At 40.2% G+C, this 17,622-nt stretch overlaps 1 protein-coding gene across 1 annotated transcript; it reads right to left on the bottom strand.

Annotated features, from left to right (window-relative positions):
• Positions 1–859: 859 nt before the first annotated feature.
• Positions 860–5,485, bottom strand: LOC108358258 (uncharacterized). The gene is made up of 3 exons (XM_017609480.1): positions 2,205–5,485; positions 2,045–2,159; positions 860–1,942 (listed from the first exon to the last, which is right to left on the bottom strand). Exons 1-3 carry the CDS (start codon positions 5,483–5,485, stop codon positions 860–862), a joined length of 4,479 nt encoding a protein of 1,492 aa, XP_017464969.1.
• Between the last annotated feature and the right edge of the window lie 12,137 nt (positions 5,486–17,622).

Genomic DNA, 17,622 nt, shown 5'->3' with positions numbered 1-17,622 from the left:
AAAATTGCAATATTCTTATAATAACAAAAAAAAACAAAACGAAGTGCAATTTCGAAAAACCGTCCAAAGTGTATTTTTGTTCTATAATTATCTACAGATTCCCACAATTGTCTTCACTTTCCAGAAAATCAATGAAAATTCATTGACACAGTTGGCGTGGTTTGACTCATTCTGAAAGGCCTAACATATCCCAATAGGCAACGGTCCGGTTTTCGGGCGACACAGCAAAATGCTACCACTCTCGCACATATATTTTGGTCAAATTCGCTTATTTCTTCTTTTATGATGCCTTTGCGCCAATTTGGCATTTCGTTGCCTCGCTGTCTACTGATTTGCATTAAAGTTTAATACCTTAAGCGCTTCTGTAATAGTGGCTGCATCGCTACTTGCTGCTAGGTTCACAAGATATTGGACTGTAATTGTTGCGGCGAATTGCGTATGAAACTCGTTTTTGTTTACTATTCACTAACAATAGCGCTAAATTTGTACAATAATTATTGCGGGTAAAGCGTTAGATAAACTACGAAATATTAAGCGGGTGAACTTCGCGGAGATTGCGGAAAAACGATGCTTAGCGAGCGGGTATTAACTAACTAGTGATTATAAATGTGCAAAAATGTACAAACCAAAAAGGGCATAACAAAAAGAACGTCAAAGTCGTTAACCCGTATGCGCTTACATTGCTGACATTAACCATTATGTGATCATACAACTAATAAACTTGAGAAAATGCATACATGAACTCAACATAGCGCCGCGCTTGAACTATCTTGATACGTTCAATATAAAAGTTACAAATGCATAAACAATTTAATACTGGCAAAAATTCAAATCAAAATTATAGATAAGTTAGTATATACTAGACTTCTTCATGAAATATATCTCCTTTCGTTGGTAAGAGGCAGAGCTTAACTATGGGCCGAATTAGTTCGCCTTGCGGTGTCTTCAACGTAACCACTCTTACGCGCCCATCAACACCAGGATGGCATTTAGTAACTCTTGCCAGCGCCCACTTCGTCGGAGGGGTAGGCTCGTTGCAGACCGCAACCACATCACCTTCTTCGATGTTGCGCGAGGAACGAAACCACTTGGTGCGACGCTGTAGACTGACGAGATACTCGTCTCTCCAACGGCGCCAGAAATGTCGCCTCATGGCAGGAATAGTTTGCCACCGCTGACGAAGATTTCCACAGAACCCTTGACCCTCAGGTTCTGGGATTGGCTTCAGTGGTTCGCCAATAACAAAATGACCAGGAGTTAGGACCTCTAAGTCATCAGCAGCTGCAGAGTTGTCACAGAGCGGGCGGGAGTTTACGCAGGCTTCCACTTCTGTAAACAGCGTGTTGAACTCTTCATAGGACAGTAGAGTTGCACCCAGTACGCGTTTAAGGTGATACTTAATGCGCTTGACGCCTGTTTCCCAGTATCCACCCATATGAGGTGCAGACGGAGGGTTGAAACGCCACTCGATGTTTGAGTCGGCAAAGAACGAACGTAGTTTAGCATCTGCCATGCACCGCTGGAATGCAATTCGAAGTTCTTTCTCAGCGCCGACGAAATTCGTGCCGTTGTCAGACGACATGACTCTGCAGTAGCCCCGGCGGCTTATGAATCTTTTGAGCGCATTCAGAAACGCTGGTGTTGACAGGTCTCCAACAAACTCCAAGTGCATGGCACCAGTGCACATGCATACAAATGAGCAAATGTAGCCCTTGGTCGCCTTCGCTCCTCTACCATGGGTGAACTTATATAAGTAAGGTCCAGCGAAGTCGACAGCGGTGCGGGTAAAGCAACGAGCGTAGGTGGTACGAGTTGCAGGTAAATCTCCCATAGATTGTGTGGCGAGATTGCGGTTTAAACGGGTGCATTTCACGCATTTATGATATATGCTACGTATAAGGCTGCGAGCACCAATAAGCCAGTATCGGCGTTGCAAGACGGTCTGCATAATGCGGGGTCCAGAGTGTAACGTGAACTCGTGAATATCGTGGACGATTAATTTTGCAAGTGGAGAGTTTTTTGGTAGGATGACTGGGTGCCTTACATCAGGAGTAACTGCAGCATGCTTCAAACGACCTCCAACACGCAAGACATTTTTCTCATCGAGGTATGGCTGCAAGCGCAAAAGACTGCTGCGAAGCGGGATTGGCCTTTTTGCGCTGCAAAGAGAGATTTCGTTAGAAAAATAGAATGATTGGGTATACCTGATCAGGCGCAGTTCAGCTTCGGATAACTCTTGACAACTCGGAGGACCGAATCGCCTAGCAGCATTGAGCCGAGTATTCACTCGAGCGTTGACAAAGAACCTTAGCACGTAAGCGATGATACGGCGCAGTTTGGAAAACCACGAATACTTCAGCGTTATAGGCCAATGCTCGTTTGAGCTCGTAACATGAGCAACGACTTTGCTTCGAACGCCTATCTCGGTTGTGTGCTGTTTAGACGAGGTTTGTTTCCAGAACTGGTCAGTGCTCTTCAAGAATTCGGGGCCCGTCCACCACAGTTGTTGATGCTGCAGCTCAGATGGAGTTATACCTCTCGAGGCACAATCGGCTGGATTCAGTTCCGAGCGGACATGGTTCCAACACTCAGGAGGAAGAATTTCCTGAATGTCAGCGACCCGATTGGCGATGAACGTCAGCCATTTGCTAGGATGCGCTTGTATCCACGCCAACGTGATTGTGGAGTCCGTCCAGGCATACAGCGGATAGCGGAGATCGTCCCAACTGTGTAACACGCTTTGCACCAACTTAGCAGCGAGATGCGCAGCGCATAGTTCTAGACGGGGCAGCGTTGTTGTTTTAAGCGGCGCTACTTTGGACTTCGACGAGATCAGCGCAACAGTGACCCGGCCGTCGGGTTGCAAGGTGCGCGCGTACATAACGGCGGCGTAAGCTCGTTCGGACGCGTCAGCAAAGATATGCAGCTCAGTGAGTGACCCAGTTGCACCTGAGCCAATCCAGCGAGTTACCTTCAAGTTCGAAAGAAGTTGCAGCTCCGAGCGATGTGCCAACCACTTCATTGCAGTAGAGTCAGGAATGACGTCATCCCAACCAACATTGTTACGCCAAATCTCCTGGAACCACATTTTCGATCTTATCGTCGCTGGAGCGAGCAGTCCCAGAGGATCGAAAAGCGTGCTAGCATCAGATAGAAAGGTTCTCTTCGTTAAAATAGCGGGTGGCTTCTTCAAATTAACCACGAACGTTAGGTAATCCTCTGCTGTATTCCACACTAGACCCAAAGCGTGGACATTCTCACCGTCGACTAAGTAGTGAGATATTGTTTTCGATGCATTTGATATTTTTTCGCAAAGTTCCGCACAATTCGATGCCCACTTTCGAAGCTCGAAGCCACCTTCTTTCAGGATTTCGGAGACATTTTGCTGTAAAAGTAGCAGCTCTTCTTTGGACGATGTACCAGTGATGAGATCGTCCATGTAAAAGTCTTTGTGGATGACAGCAGAAGCTTTCTCACAAATGTGCGAATATTTTGCGGTTTGTTGTAGCGATCTCACAGCTAGATGAGACGCGGCTGCCACGCCGTAAGTTACGCGCAGCATACGATAGTCTTGTATGGGTAAACTCGGATCTCGACGCCATACAATTCGCTGTAGATCAATGTGCTTCGGTGCTACGCATATTTGGCGGTACATTTTCGCAATGTCCGCGGTCAGTGCATAGCGATGCGTTCTAAAACGCGTTAAAATTGAAAATAAGTCCTGCTGCAGTTGAGGACCGACAAATAATGCGTCGTTCAGCGAATTTCCGGTGGCCGTTTTAGCCGACGCGTTGAAAACGACCCTCAGCTTAGTGGTAACGCTCGAATCCTTTACAACAGGGTGATGCGGCATGTAAAACATTTGATTCGTTGATTCTGGTGCGAGCTCCATATGATTCATGTCGAGAAGTTCCTGCATGAACTCATTGTAGCGTAGCCGCAGGTCGTCGTCCCGAGCAAGGCGCCTCTCGATGCGTAGTAGGCTTTGGACAGCATAACTTCGCGAATCGCCCAGAAGTACGTCGGTCTTCAGCGGCAGTTCAACTACAAAGCGACCGTCAGGTGCTCTTTGGTGCGTTGTTTCGAAGAGTTCTTCGCAGTGACGCTCTTCGTATGTGAGGTGGGTCTTTTGCGGAGCTTCTTCTAACTCCCACAGTCTAGTAAGAGCTCTATCCAACTGGACATCGCAGTGCAGCGACTGTAGGCGAGGTGCAGCAGGTTCTATTCCGTCGACGCTTCCAAATAGCGTCCAACCAAAGACAGTGCGCTGAGTCATCGGCGTACCAGGTGGACCCTTACGGACTTCTGAGCAAAGGAGCTGTTGCATGACGTCCATACCAACCAGAATGTCGATACGCCCGGGTTTCATGAACTGCGGATCGGCTAAGAATAAGCCTTGCACATGCGGCCACGCTAAAACTGACAAAGTCTGTGTGGGAAAGTCGCTTGTAATCTTGGGTAAGATTAACGCGTTGATAGGGAAGCATTCATCTAAACAATAAGACGACAATGAAAGTAATACCTCACCTCTAGAGCGGCCTCCTTGCGACGAACCGATGCCAGTAATGGATACTGCGGACGCTTTTCGTGGTAGACCTAGACGTTGTACACATGCCTCAGTTACGAAGGACGCATGCGAGCCGGAATCAAACAGCAAGCGCGCGGTTTGCCAATGACCACAACAATCGCGGACTTTGACTAGGGCGGTAGCCAATAGCACAGTTCTGTCTTTTGGACGCGGCGGGTTGGAGCTAGCATTCAAATACGAGGATGTCCATGCAGCAGCGGAGCCTGTGGACGAGGCGATAGCGGATGAAGTGTTTGTGTTTGATTGTAGTGCGGCATTCGGTGCGAGAGGGGATGGCGTGACAGGAGACGCATTGTTGACAAAATGAGCGGTGGTTGTGACGTTAGTTGTAGAGGAGGCATTATGCAGCAGCGTGTGATGACGTTGCTGGCAGATCCTGCATGCAGAGGAGCTATTACATTTTGCCTTGTAATGACCGGAGCTTAAGCAGTTCGTACACACGCGCGCTTCTCTGACAAACTTCGATTTCGCGTTTGAGTCCAGGTTGCGAAACTTATCACAACTATATATTTTGTGAGGACCTTTACAATAGGTACAACCTGAGCTGTTTTGTTCCTGCACTGCGTGAAACACATTCGTGGACTTGCTCGCTGAAGTGGTTTTACCCTTGGTGGGTAGTGAAGTTGACGACGAAAGCATGGCCAGAGACCGACACCTAACTTCCAAAAACGTGGACAGCTGCTCGAACGACGGAGGCTCATCACTGACGAGTGATAGCTCCCACTGTTTACGCGTCTCGAATGCTAATTTGTTTACTACTTCGTGTACCAACCAATCGTCCCAAAACTCTACTGGTCGACCTAAAGCCTTAAGTTCGCGTATGTGTTGTTGAAATGCGTCGATTACACTTTTTATTGTGTCGGCAGTATCAGTAGTAGCCTTTTTAACATCGGCCATAGCTCTGAGATGCCCTTCCACTATTACCCGCATGACCTTAAAGCGCGATTTCAAAAGGTCCCAAGCTTCATCGTAATTAGCGTCACATATTTTGAAGCCACTTATAATTTTTAAAGCGTCACCTTTCAGACAACTTCGGAGATAGTGCAGCTTTTGTCCGTGCGACAATGCGGTATTACTATCCACCAGCGAAGAAAATGCATCAAAAAAACCAATCCATTTTGGGCAGACGTATCGATGCAGACACTGGCATTTGAGCGGGCGAGGGGTATGATTCGGTACGACACTTCTGTACGCGATTAAAATTGGCTAAAGCCGTAGAATACCAAGTCTCGGCTTGAATTCGCACATTTTCTTCGACCTCTGTATTATCACTTCCGCACGAGAGTTCTACCGCGTCATGAGCGGTATTGAAACGAGCCCACTGTTCGTTAAGGAGTTGCAGATAACTTTTAACACTTTCTGCGTCCATTAAAAATGCTTCGTCAGTGCTCTTAGCCATATATCGCTTAATGGCATTGAGCGCAGAATCGCGCGTTTTAACGAAGTTCGACATTTTTCGTTTTGCTTTTGACGAGTCGTTCGTAGGTCACAAATTTAATATTTGGCACTTGCAAAGGACAATTGAAGGACGCGTTAGGTTTATAGAGGTTCTTAAGGTTAAAGGAAGGACGACCGCACCAATGTAACAAGCGAGTTAATGCGCTGAAATCGGCTCTATTTGTCTAAAATCCACGCACGGTATTTTTTAGCCTTAAAGTAACTTGCCGTAATTGCAAGTAGCACTTTTGTGTTTAGCAGGGATCGCAATTATAGCTCTAGTATTTTGTTTTAGTTCACTTGCGGGTAGCCCTCTGTTTTCTTTAGTTTTTATTTGCGGATTATAAACTCTAGACTTTTTCTCGTACGTATGTATGTATGCACGTATATTTAATATTCACACAAACTAGCAAGCGGAATTAGCAAATCCGGACCGAAGGACCAGCATATGTTGCGGCGAATTGCGTATGAAACTCGTCTTTGTTCCAAATTAAAAGCGTTTGATAAAGATTAAATTCAAGTGTCTTTATTCACTAACAATAGCGCTAAATTTGTACAATAATTATTGCAGGTAAAGCGTTAGATAAACTACGAAATATTAAGCGGGCGAACTTCGCGGAGATTGCGGAAAAAACGATGCTTAGCGAGCGGGTATTAACTAACTAGTGATTATAAATGTGCAAAAATGTACAAACCAAAAAGGGCATAACAAAAAGAACGTCAAAGTCGTTAACCCGTATGCGCTTACATTGCTGACATTAACCATTATGTGATCATACAACTAATAAACTTGAGAAAATGCATACATGAACTCAACGGTAATATTTTTTGATAGACTTCCTTTGCCCTTGGGAACACTTTAGGCTATATTTTTTATCAATCTAAATATTCTCAAGTAGCAAACTCCACAATTTTTTGCCACTTTCCTGCGGTCCCGCCTTTCCACTGTAAATCTATTATTTACATTTATGGTTCCTGATTAACTATATTATTTACTGGTGATTACTTCTTCAATAAATTACAATACAGAAAAAAGTCATCTAACTTCCAACTAAGTAAAAAATAACTGTAAAATGCAAAACTGAGAGTGAGTGCAAAACTGTAACATTTGCCTTAATTTACATTTTTGTCTGCTGGGTTTTTTATTGTTGTTGTATTGACTTCAAATCGTTATGAGAGAGGGAGTAGGGATGTACCAACAAGAATATACAACAAAAGGATGAAAGTCGTCAGAACTTGGAAACATAGCGGTGGGTGAATTAAAAAGTGTTACACCATGTTACAGTTTTGCTCGTCACTGTACATGCATGGTTCTCTATGGTCTCCACAGATTCGAATGAACTATTTTAATTTAAAGAAAATAGAAAATATAGAATAGAATAGAGAAAATAGAATAGAGCAAAATAAAAGAAAAAGTTAAGTTACTGGAGTAATTTATGTCGCTTTTAATACATTTTTGTAATAATATTGTAGGTTGAAAACAAGGGTGGTCTACTTTTTCCTACAGTCTTACCCATCAAATCCCACCAGAACGGGCCGTTTTGACCCACTGTTTAAAAAATGGCTTATAGATGGTTAAGATTTCCATAAAATTATAAACGACTAATTTTCACCAAAAAGGAGGAACTTTAGCCCTGTGTAGAAAACATTGCGATTCAATGGAGCAAAACCTTTCTGGGGTTTGACCACCACTTATGAATGCTAACGTGATATTCACACAGACACCTAGTACTTGAATACCTCTGTGGGACCCCAGAATAAAATAACTTACGAATTTAAAAATTAGCAAAAAAGAGGTTTTGCTTTTTATTAAAAAATCTCTTTAAAAAGTATTCAACTCTTATAAAGAAAAAAATACATAAATACAAAATCAACTTGTTTTGGTTTTATCTCTAACAATTGGGGAGTTAGATGCAATAAGGGCACTTCTGTTAAAACTGATTTCTGAGATATTAGCGTTAAAGTTTATTTTTGTTGTAGAATATAAAAAAGTAGTATTGTTGTGGTATTGAAAAAAATTGACTACTACGTAAAAAAATCGGCAGATTACAGTGTCGGACCCTAATTTAACTGCAATAAACACTTTCGATCAAAAAACGTGTTTCTCATGTTTTTTCGGGGTTACACTTTTTTTGAAAAATAAAAGAGATCATATTCCCATTAAGGGGTCCGAATTAGGTAAAAAACTCTTTTAAAAATGTAATTTTCATTTCGTAAAATATCGAGTAGAGTTGTTCCTTCGAACGATGTATTTCAACGTGCATATATCATGAAAATTTTGTACTAAATTCCTTAGGCGCCGAACGCCGCCGCCGCGTCAATATTTTCGTAACTCGGCGACGGCGCGTGAGGAATGACAAAAAACGGCATGACGGCGGCGTGACTCGCTTTACAAAAGCATTTGTTTTAATCGGCAAAGAACTGGCCGATGCTTCGGCCGATTAAATCCTGAATATAAATTGATTTCAAGAACAAATGCTTTTATAAACTTTTATAACAACAAAAGAAAAACATAATCAAATAACTAACCGTCTAACCTGTGAAAATACGTACGCTAGGAGTAAAAACATTTTGACCGTGTGTAGACGGCATCAACATAAACGGTGAGAAATGGTACAAAAGAAGTGCAAAGCAGATGCAAACCGCACCCACCACTGCAACTACTCCCTAGCAGGGGAAGCCTGAGACCTGTGGATGCACACAGGGTCTAAGGGAAGATTTTGGATTTCACCAGAGCACAATCTGTGATATAGAGACCAAAACCAAACTTCGAAAAGTATACTGTTATGAAACGCACTTGAATATGTCAATTTTGGCGTTAACCGTTATGACCGCCTACAGATGGTCATCAGAAAAAACTGTAAATATACATATAATTTTTGCTTAATTCACAATAACACACTGAATTATGAAATTAAATAATGTTTCCTACTTACTATAAAGTTTTCAAGTCTTAATAAATACCGGAACTAAAAAATCACTACTTATGACAGTAATTTATTTCACCTATCACACTGACTCACAACTTTAATTGTAAAAAGAGCATATTAGTCTAAATTCACAAAGCACATAACCACTGAGCCGCGTTGTTATGTGTTTTAATATTGCTATATAATTTTAGTAAGATTTATTAGCAAAAAAACAATAACCGTCTACCGACGGTTATAATGGTTAGAAGGCTAAATAACATAACCTCATTCAAGAATCGGCCAAAAACGGCCGATGCCGATTCTTTTGGCCGATACTAGCCTCGGCATCGGCCGATTCATCGGTCGGACTCTAACAGGTAACACGTTTTTCAATCGAAAGCGTTTATTACAGTTAAATTAAAACTTTACCGCCAATATCTCAGAAAGCAGTTTGCATCTAACTCCTCAATTATTGGAGATAAAACAAAGAGAAGTTGATCTTCCTGAATATTTTTTTAAATATTTTAAACAGACTTTTAATAAAAAGCAACCCCTTTTTTGCTAATTTTTACTAGGTGGCTGTGTGAGAATTACGTAAGCATTCTTAAGTGGCAGTCAAACCCCAGGAAGGTTCTGCTCCCCCGTATCGCAATGTTTTCTACACAGGGTTAAAGTTCCTCCTTTTTGGTAAAAATTAGTATTATTTTTCATTACATTTGGTCCTCTTTAGAACATTTTTGGTTGAAATTTTAACCATTTATAAGCAATTTTTTTAACAGTGGGTCAAAAAGGCCCGTTCTGGTGAGAGTTGATGTGTTAAACTGTTGGAAAAAAGTAGACCAACCTTGTTTTCAATATATAACCTGCAAAAAATCGTAAGAACTCTGTAATTTAACATAACGGTTGATAAGATTATTGCAAAAATTTATTAATAGCGACATAAATTACCCCAGTAACTTAAATTTTAAAAATTTTTTTTTATTTCTTTAAATTTAAATAGTACATACGGATCTGCAGAGAACATAGAGAACCATGTATGTATATATATACCTCAGACCTTCTTCTGTTCGCCCGTCCATCAGCGCCAGAGACTGAACATTTTAATTCAATTAGGAAATAACATAATTTAAATTTAAAAATAATTCAGAGAATGAATTATCTATAATTATAATCGGAATTGGCATGGCGAATGCCTAACGCTGACGAGAGCACATGATAAGATTAGTAGCTTTATGTCTGTTTGGAATCTACCTTATGGGCTGTAGCGCCGGCGTTTCCAGACGCGCCGGCGTCGCCGCCGCTGACGAAAAGCCTGTCGGCGTAAACCTCTAGTTTGTATGTAATATGTATGATAATAATATGATAATACGTCAATTGAACTAAATAAACTGAATGAGAGCTAGTTCACTAAGGTGAGCGTACTACAACTGAACGGTTCACTCAAAAGAACTAAACTGCCTAACTCTACTTGCTGTGTGCATGAATATTTACATATATACATTCATAAATATATTTACGTACGCACATAAGTACATGCATACATACCAAAAAAGGAAAAAAACAAAAGCTCACATAAGCTCGCGCCCACCTTTTTTATATTTGGTAGCAGTTTATCCGCAATAGGCTATTTCCATTTGCATTGCTGCCAACTTTCTTATCTAATCATAGAAGCAATAAGTACCATTACCAAAAGAAACGGGCACTGGCATACTTACGCTTAGGGGCAATTTCAAATGAATATTTTAACGGCACTTAAGTTTAATTGTGGATTGTAAATGCCATTTAGCTTTCGTTTGGTTTCAGATCTACTTTGTTTAAATATGCCAAACCATTGGCAGCACTGCTGCTTGTTCCTGGAAATTATTGTTGCATTTGCTTGTTTGTTTTCATTTTCTGCTGAACAGCTGATTGTTTTTTGGTGGGATTGATTAAACAACCTACCAATCAATCTTAGTTATTTGGTACAAATACAGGGTAGCATATCTCTTATTTAAATAGCCAATATTGGCCATTTAAGTGCATATTAAATGTATGATCTGAAAATGAATAGTGCAAGTTAATCAAAAATCTCTACTTAAGTGGGCCATCTGAAATTGGGCCTTAGAAGTGTACAGTATTGTCTTCGTCTCAAACTCGTGTATTGATTGTCGTAGTCATTGAAGTTTAGTGTACAGAGAATACAGAGAATAAAGAAACAGCTATGCACAAAACCATTGTTCACTGTTGAATAAAGACAATAGTGTAAAGAGTACAATGTAAATACTGTACACTTCATATTGTACACCACAGTATATACAGTAATAAACCTTTTCGCAGTTTTTCACCATTTGGTCCCCGAGGAGTACTTTTGGGTTGTGTGCAGCGTTTTCGTTTTGCGCGCACGGCAACACTTACTGTGGGGGAATTTCGCTTCATGATTAGAAAAAGTTCTTTTCGAGGATAAAATATACATAATTATGTGTTATTTATGAACAAAATGTAGGTTAAGTATAATATTCATCTTTAATGTATGCTAATATTCATGCTTAATGAAGGATAACATCATTCGTAATAGCATAATCAACGCTTGTGTTTTATAAACTGAAAAACTCAACATGATGAGTAGATTTAAGTGAGCCTCACATGCCATTGCCTCTGGCTACAAGCTAAATATCTGAATATTAGAAAATAAATAGCAATCATCTATTAAAATTATAAGAAAAGTGTTTGTTTACAAATTCACCTGCTCTTCTCGCAATTTCTAAAAGAAATAGAAGTTCACCACGCGGAGAATCGTCAAAGAATGTGAACCGGAGCTGCATTTTACGTAAAGTTACTAGCGTTTTCAGCATTTAACAGTTCATTATCAAGTACGGTGTAATATAACAACACTATTACACACTATTACATAGTCATGACTTGTGCCACTCTGCCATAGTATGGTTGTTGCTCCCTTTTATAACACAGTAATTTTGTATACAACTCTGAATCAACAAAATTCATGCTCCTTCTCATTATCAACCGTGATCAGATTTTATTCCCGAGGAGTACTCGAAAAGGTTTATTACTGTATATACTGTGGTGTACACATTGCCATTTGCTCTACCGCAGAACTCCACAGGCAAAAACAGATGGCCTACCAAGTGTCATTTTGACGAGCAATATGATTGAAAGTTTTTGTGTGTGGGCACTTTGATGTCTAGATAAATATAAGCATTTGCCGCATGAAACCCCCAGACAACATTATCTCAATTTCCACTTTTAAAAATATTTACATCTTAAAAAAACTTGCTTAATAGTTTCCTAAAACGTAAACATAATTAATCCAATAGGGAATAGATCTTGTTTTGATTTCATATCAAAATTTCACTACATACGCTACAGCAGAAATGTACGACACGCCATTTCTTTAAATGAAATTAATTGCTGCTTTATGTATGTTTGTACATATGTAGGCTTATACTAAATGTGAGCAAACAACATTTTGCTTGCATAGTCTTCTGTTCTCTTTTCACTGCAAGTTGAATTATTTTAGTATCTATTGCAAAATTTTATACAGGCAAGACTAAATAGTATAAAATAAATTTAAAAAAAAAAAGTTTTTAATGTACCATGCTTTTATAAATGGACTAAAATTAGAAAACAATATTTCTCAATCCAATAGAACTTGTTTTGATAACTTTTGATTTTGAAATTTTAGCAAAAGTAATTATAAACAATTAATGAGATTGAAGATGAAAAGCGTGGGGCGCATGTAATAGGCCTGATTTGAGATTGAAGAGTAATATATGTATGTATGTGGGTATATTAATACGACCGCTTAAAATCGATCTCAAATTTGTACTTTCGCTGTAGAAATTTTNAGAAAACAATATTTCTCAATCCAATAGAACTTGTTTTGATAACTTTTGATTTTGAAATTTTAGCAAAAGTAATTATAAACAATTAATGAGATTGAAGATGAAAAGCGTGGGGCGCATGTAATAGGCCTGATTTGAGATTGAAGAGTAATATATGTATGTATGTGGGTATATTAATACGACCGCTTAAAATCGATCTCAAATTTGTACTTTCGCTGTAGAAATTTTAGGTCTATGTTATGTATGTAGTTTGAATATTGTCAATTAAATCTAATGCTTTGTATTGCATGCGCTCCACGTTTTTCGTTTTAAATCTCATAAATTTAGGGTACTCACAGTTTACTTCTAAAGTTAAAAGGTGGCAACTTTAACAAGATAACACACTCGAACTGTGAGCAACCCTTATGTTTAAATAAAGTATTAAGTTGATCAACAATACCACGCATTGCTAGACCGTTTGCCTTTCACGCGTTTGTGTTTAGAGAGCATCAACAAACCACATACATATTTCTCTCTATTCTCTCTTCTCTTTTTTATACTCAGCTAGCACAGCGCAAAAATAAAAAAAAAATAACCTTTGCCAGCTCCAGGCAGGCGCAAAGAGAAACTTATGTACAAGCAGCGCTGCGCCCAAAGCGAAATTCATGTATGTATGTACAAGCAGCGATAGATGCCAGTTTAACACAGAACATAAACATGAGACAAAGTCTAGTAATTTTGCCCAAAAGTGTTATCTCTAATTAGTATGGGAACCAACAACAAACAAAGTTACCACATGGTAAAATGTTTTAAAGTTACCAGGTGGCAAAATTAACACAGTAGACAATATAGAACTGTGAGTACCCTAATTGTTTATAATGACTTTTGGTAAAATTTCAAAATCAAAAGTTATCAAAACAAATTCTATGGGACTGAGATATATTATTTTATTATTACAACGCTTTTATCAACTTGCAGTGTTGTATGTCCAGACCGCTTCGAATGTTGTATGTCCAGACCACGAATATACTAGCTGCATTTTTTTGTAAGTGAGCGACAAAAGAACGCTACTTAAGCAACCCTGTTGGTAGCTGGCAAGAAAATGTGATTAGTTTAACGGGATTTAGATACAAAAACCAATTTAAATGAGTAATTATGCGAGGTATTTGCGTAATATATATACTCTTTTAAAATATAAGTCACGTATAAAAGGAAGCAAAAATTTCCCTCTCCACTTTCCTATTAATAATTCACAATAGAGCAGTTTTTTCACTTACCAGCACTAGCCCTCAGGTCGCGTATTTTCTAACCGTCCTGGCTGAGCTCGGATAAATAGCCGAGTTTGTGTTGTTGCTTTGCGTGTATTTCGTCATTTAAGCGACTGTTCTTTTGTAGCTCGGTTGCTAAAGAATGCACCTACTATAAATGTAGCAAAGCTATTTATGGGAAATTCGAGATATCAACCTAGTCTAGATATCAACCTCGTTGTAGGCATCATATCAAGGAGATACAATTAGAAGACTCTAGATGGGGCCCGCCAGAAGAAGTTAAATATTGCGCCTAAATATATGCACTATTTATATACGTCACAGCGGAAATGGACGATACGCCATTTCTTTAAATGAAATAAACTGCTGCTATATGTATGTATGTACATATGTTCCCACCAGCAAAAAGTTTCACTTCTGAAAAAAGTAAGCGAGTTAGTAATAGGTCGCGGGCCAGGGAACGAGGTCATTTCGTTCTAAGAGAAACATATTTTTTGTTTTTGTCCTTTTCAAGAAATTTTAATACTAAATTCATACGAACCAGTGTAGCGCTCAACTGATGGAATCATATCCCTGCATATGCGAGTTGCTGATTTCTGAACTTCCTATCAAGATGCTCCTGCATACGCGAGTCAGATATGCAAACTGATACACTGATATTCCCAGGTTTGCAATTTTGTAAGATATGAATTTCGTAGGACATTGGACGTGTTAAAATTCACCAAAGAATTCAGTGTTAGGCCCTCACTTTTGCTATTTGTTATGGGTTACTGTTCGCCGCACAAAATATAAATGTTTTATTCTTCGACGTATTAGCTGAAATACAATGCCGGCGAACGGCGAACTCACCACAGCGAAATTCGCGCTGTCAAAATTAGAACACCCGCAAGCATATGAAATTGAACACAGCCAAAGCGAAATGCGAAGTTCGCTTGGCGGCGTTTCATGGCGATAGATTTATTTCTATCGCTCTGCTGGGCGATGACAGCTGTGCGTGCCAAAGGTGGCCGTATTTGTTTTGTGCTTTCAAAGTTTAAAAAGAAAACAACCTAAACACGATTTTTTTTTTGTTGTTTGAAAAATATAGTTGTGGATTCGTTAAATCTGGCTTGAAACAAATTATTTATAATAATCTTTCTTTGTTTTACATTTATATTTGTTATCATTTCCTCATTTCTAAATATGGTTTAGTTTTTTCTAAATATGGTCACCCAAATTATAAAGGCGACCAAATGGGATCAGCTGTTTTCGCTACCGCTCTAATTCTGTTTAAGTAGGCGAAATAGTTGGGCGAACGGTGAACGACAGCATCGCCCAATTCGGCGAAGTTTGCCGTTCGCCGGTATTGTATTTGCATGTCAGAAATTTCACCATCTCATATTTTTTCTAGAGTGTACGGCAATGCTAAAACCGCATGGAAGGTCTGCCATTTTGACGCTAGCTGTGTTCCTTGCGGACAGTTGTCGCTGATTGTCACTAGCTCCTGCAGGTCTGTTTGCCTACTTTTTTGTAAACTGTCATATTATTTCTTACTTTGAAATCCAATGGTGCATTTCACCAAGAAGCGATTCATAAAGATATCATTATTAATATCGATGACAGTCGAGTCGAAGGTAGAATTTTCGGTTAATAAGCGCTTTCCAGCTAAAGCGGATAGTTGTGAAAGCTGTCTGTAACTGGCGTCGTCACAGGACGGAGTTTATATCTTGACACATATATTAGAATATAAGAGCAATATATATCAGGGCTTGTATTTTGGCATCCATTGCGGTGCCTTGGTAGTTTGACAGCTACGTTTTCCTTGTACTAAAACGTTCTGGCGGCACATTATCTATATTCTGATATAGAACAGTAGCAATCGGTAAATTTTTCTGCATGGTGTACGAATAAACTGAAAACGCAAGGAAAAATTTTGAGTTGGGAAAAAGAAACAAACCCACACAAACGCTTGTGCAGAAGTCCTATATGGTGTGTTGCTGAAATTGTTAAATTTACATCTATTTTTATAACTTGCAAGTAATGTACGTTCTTTTGTTTTATCCATTCCATTTTGGTTTTCATTTTTTATTACCGCCCACAATATTCTGCCTTATCCTGAGTTTCGCCCTAAATGGTTCATCCGCCCATAGTAAATACATGGAAACCAAAAGTTGAAAAGTGAACCGGTTCGGAAAAAAATGAAACTCATGATAAGGCTGATGACATTTAGAAGCTGTCAAATTTTACCTAGCACATGAGCTAGATAAAATTCTGACGTTCGTATTCACCACAAACTGTCAAACTGGTAAACTTTTTTTTGGTTGCGGTTAAGTCCGGGCGAAAAAAAAAAATACTTGCAAAGGAGTCACGCAACCCCGGATTTTTTTTGATGTTCCTCCTTGCACTGCGGCAAATTCCATTTGGAAGAGTAACGGAACTAGTCCAAATGACGCAGTGCCCGTTATTCTTCCAAATGGAATATTCCCGCAATGCAAGGGTTTAAAACCCTGATGGTAACCCCACAGTCGGCCATTAGCAAAATCGTTTTGATAAACTCGGATCGGTCAACTAGCGAAGCAAACAAAAAGTGACACGTTTTTCTTAAAACAAAATTTGTAACAAAAAAAAAAGAGAATTCATTAAAAATAATTAAAAAAGAATATGAACAATAGTGCTAGTGAAGTGAAGAAAAGGGGAAAGAAAATCAAACCCTACAGTGATAAGTGGAAAAAAAAGCCTAAACTAAAATAAGCCACTGAGTTGAGGGCATCCATACCATCATGCAGTACCCAAACTGTACGGAATGCTCAGCTACAGAGCCCCATCACCAACTACAAGCACCGATGCCGCCGGCCGCTTCCGCAGCAGCCGAAATCAAGGTAAGTCTTTTTTAATACAAATAACCATAAGTTGTGTAATGAGCTGCTCTGTGTGCTCCGGGAGGATTTCCGCGCTCGAAAGCACTTTACCTTTGTTGAGAGCACAATTTTCTGCTCCAGCTTCTTATTTGAATGAAGTAACTTGGAGCAAGCAAACACACACGTATACTGTACAATTGACGGCATGGACGAAACCAGTGTGAACAGTCAAGGGGGTTTTGGTTATTTGTACAATGATTTTGGGGTGCTGTGGGCAAACGCGCGACCCAAATCCAAAATTTTAACATACACGTGTAGGCAAGGAACCCAACTTCAAATTAAAACTAAAATTCAGTGTTTTTTTTTGCAGCTATTCCATCCGACTCAACAACCGCCTAAGGAGCGGCACCAACAACACCAACAGCAACCGAGGTGAGCAACCGGGTAACCAGCGCGGCCAAAGAGCGGCATACCAGCGCCGCTAAGGGAGCCGCCCCCAAACAACCGCACAAACAGCGGCACACCAGCGACCGCCCAAGGAGCGGCACCAGCAACAGCAAAAGAGGCAACCCAGCGCGCCAAGGCCCAAAGAGCGGCAACTCCAGCGATCCGCCTAGGGAGCGGCAACACAGCAACCGCCTCAAAGAGCGGCAACACCAGCGAACCGCCAGGGAGCGGCACCAACGACCGCCAAGGAGCGACACCAGCAACAACAACAACAGCAACCGGGGTGAGCACCCGGGTCCACACAGCGACCCGCCCGAG

Source organism: Rhagoletis zephyria, unplaced genomic scaffold (genome assembly GCF_001687245.7).
Source record: "Rhagoletis zephyria isolate East Lansing unplaced genomic scaffold, Rhagoletis_zephyria_1.1 Rzeph_scaffold_00228, whole genome shotgun sequence".
Classification (NCBI taxonomy): domain Eukaryota; kingdom Metazoa; phylum Arthropoda; class Insecta; order Diptera; family Tephritidae; genus Rhagoletis; species Rhagoletis zephyria.
This window is presented reverse-complemented; position numbering and strand designations above follow the sequence as displayed.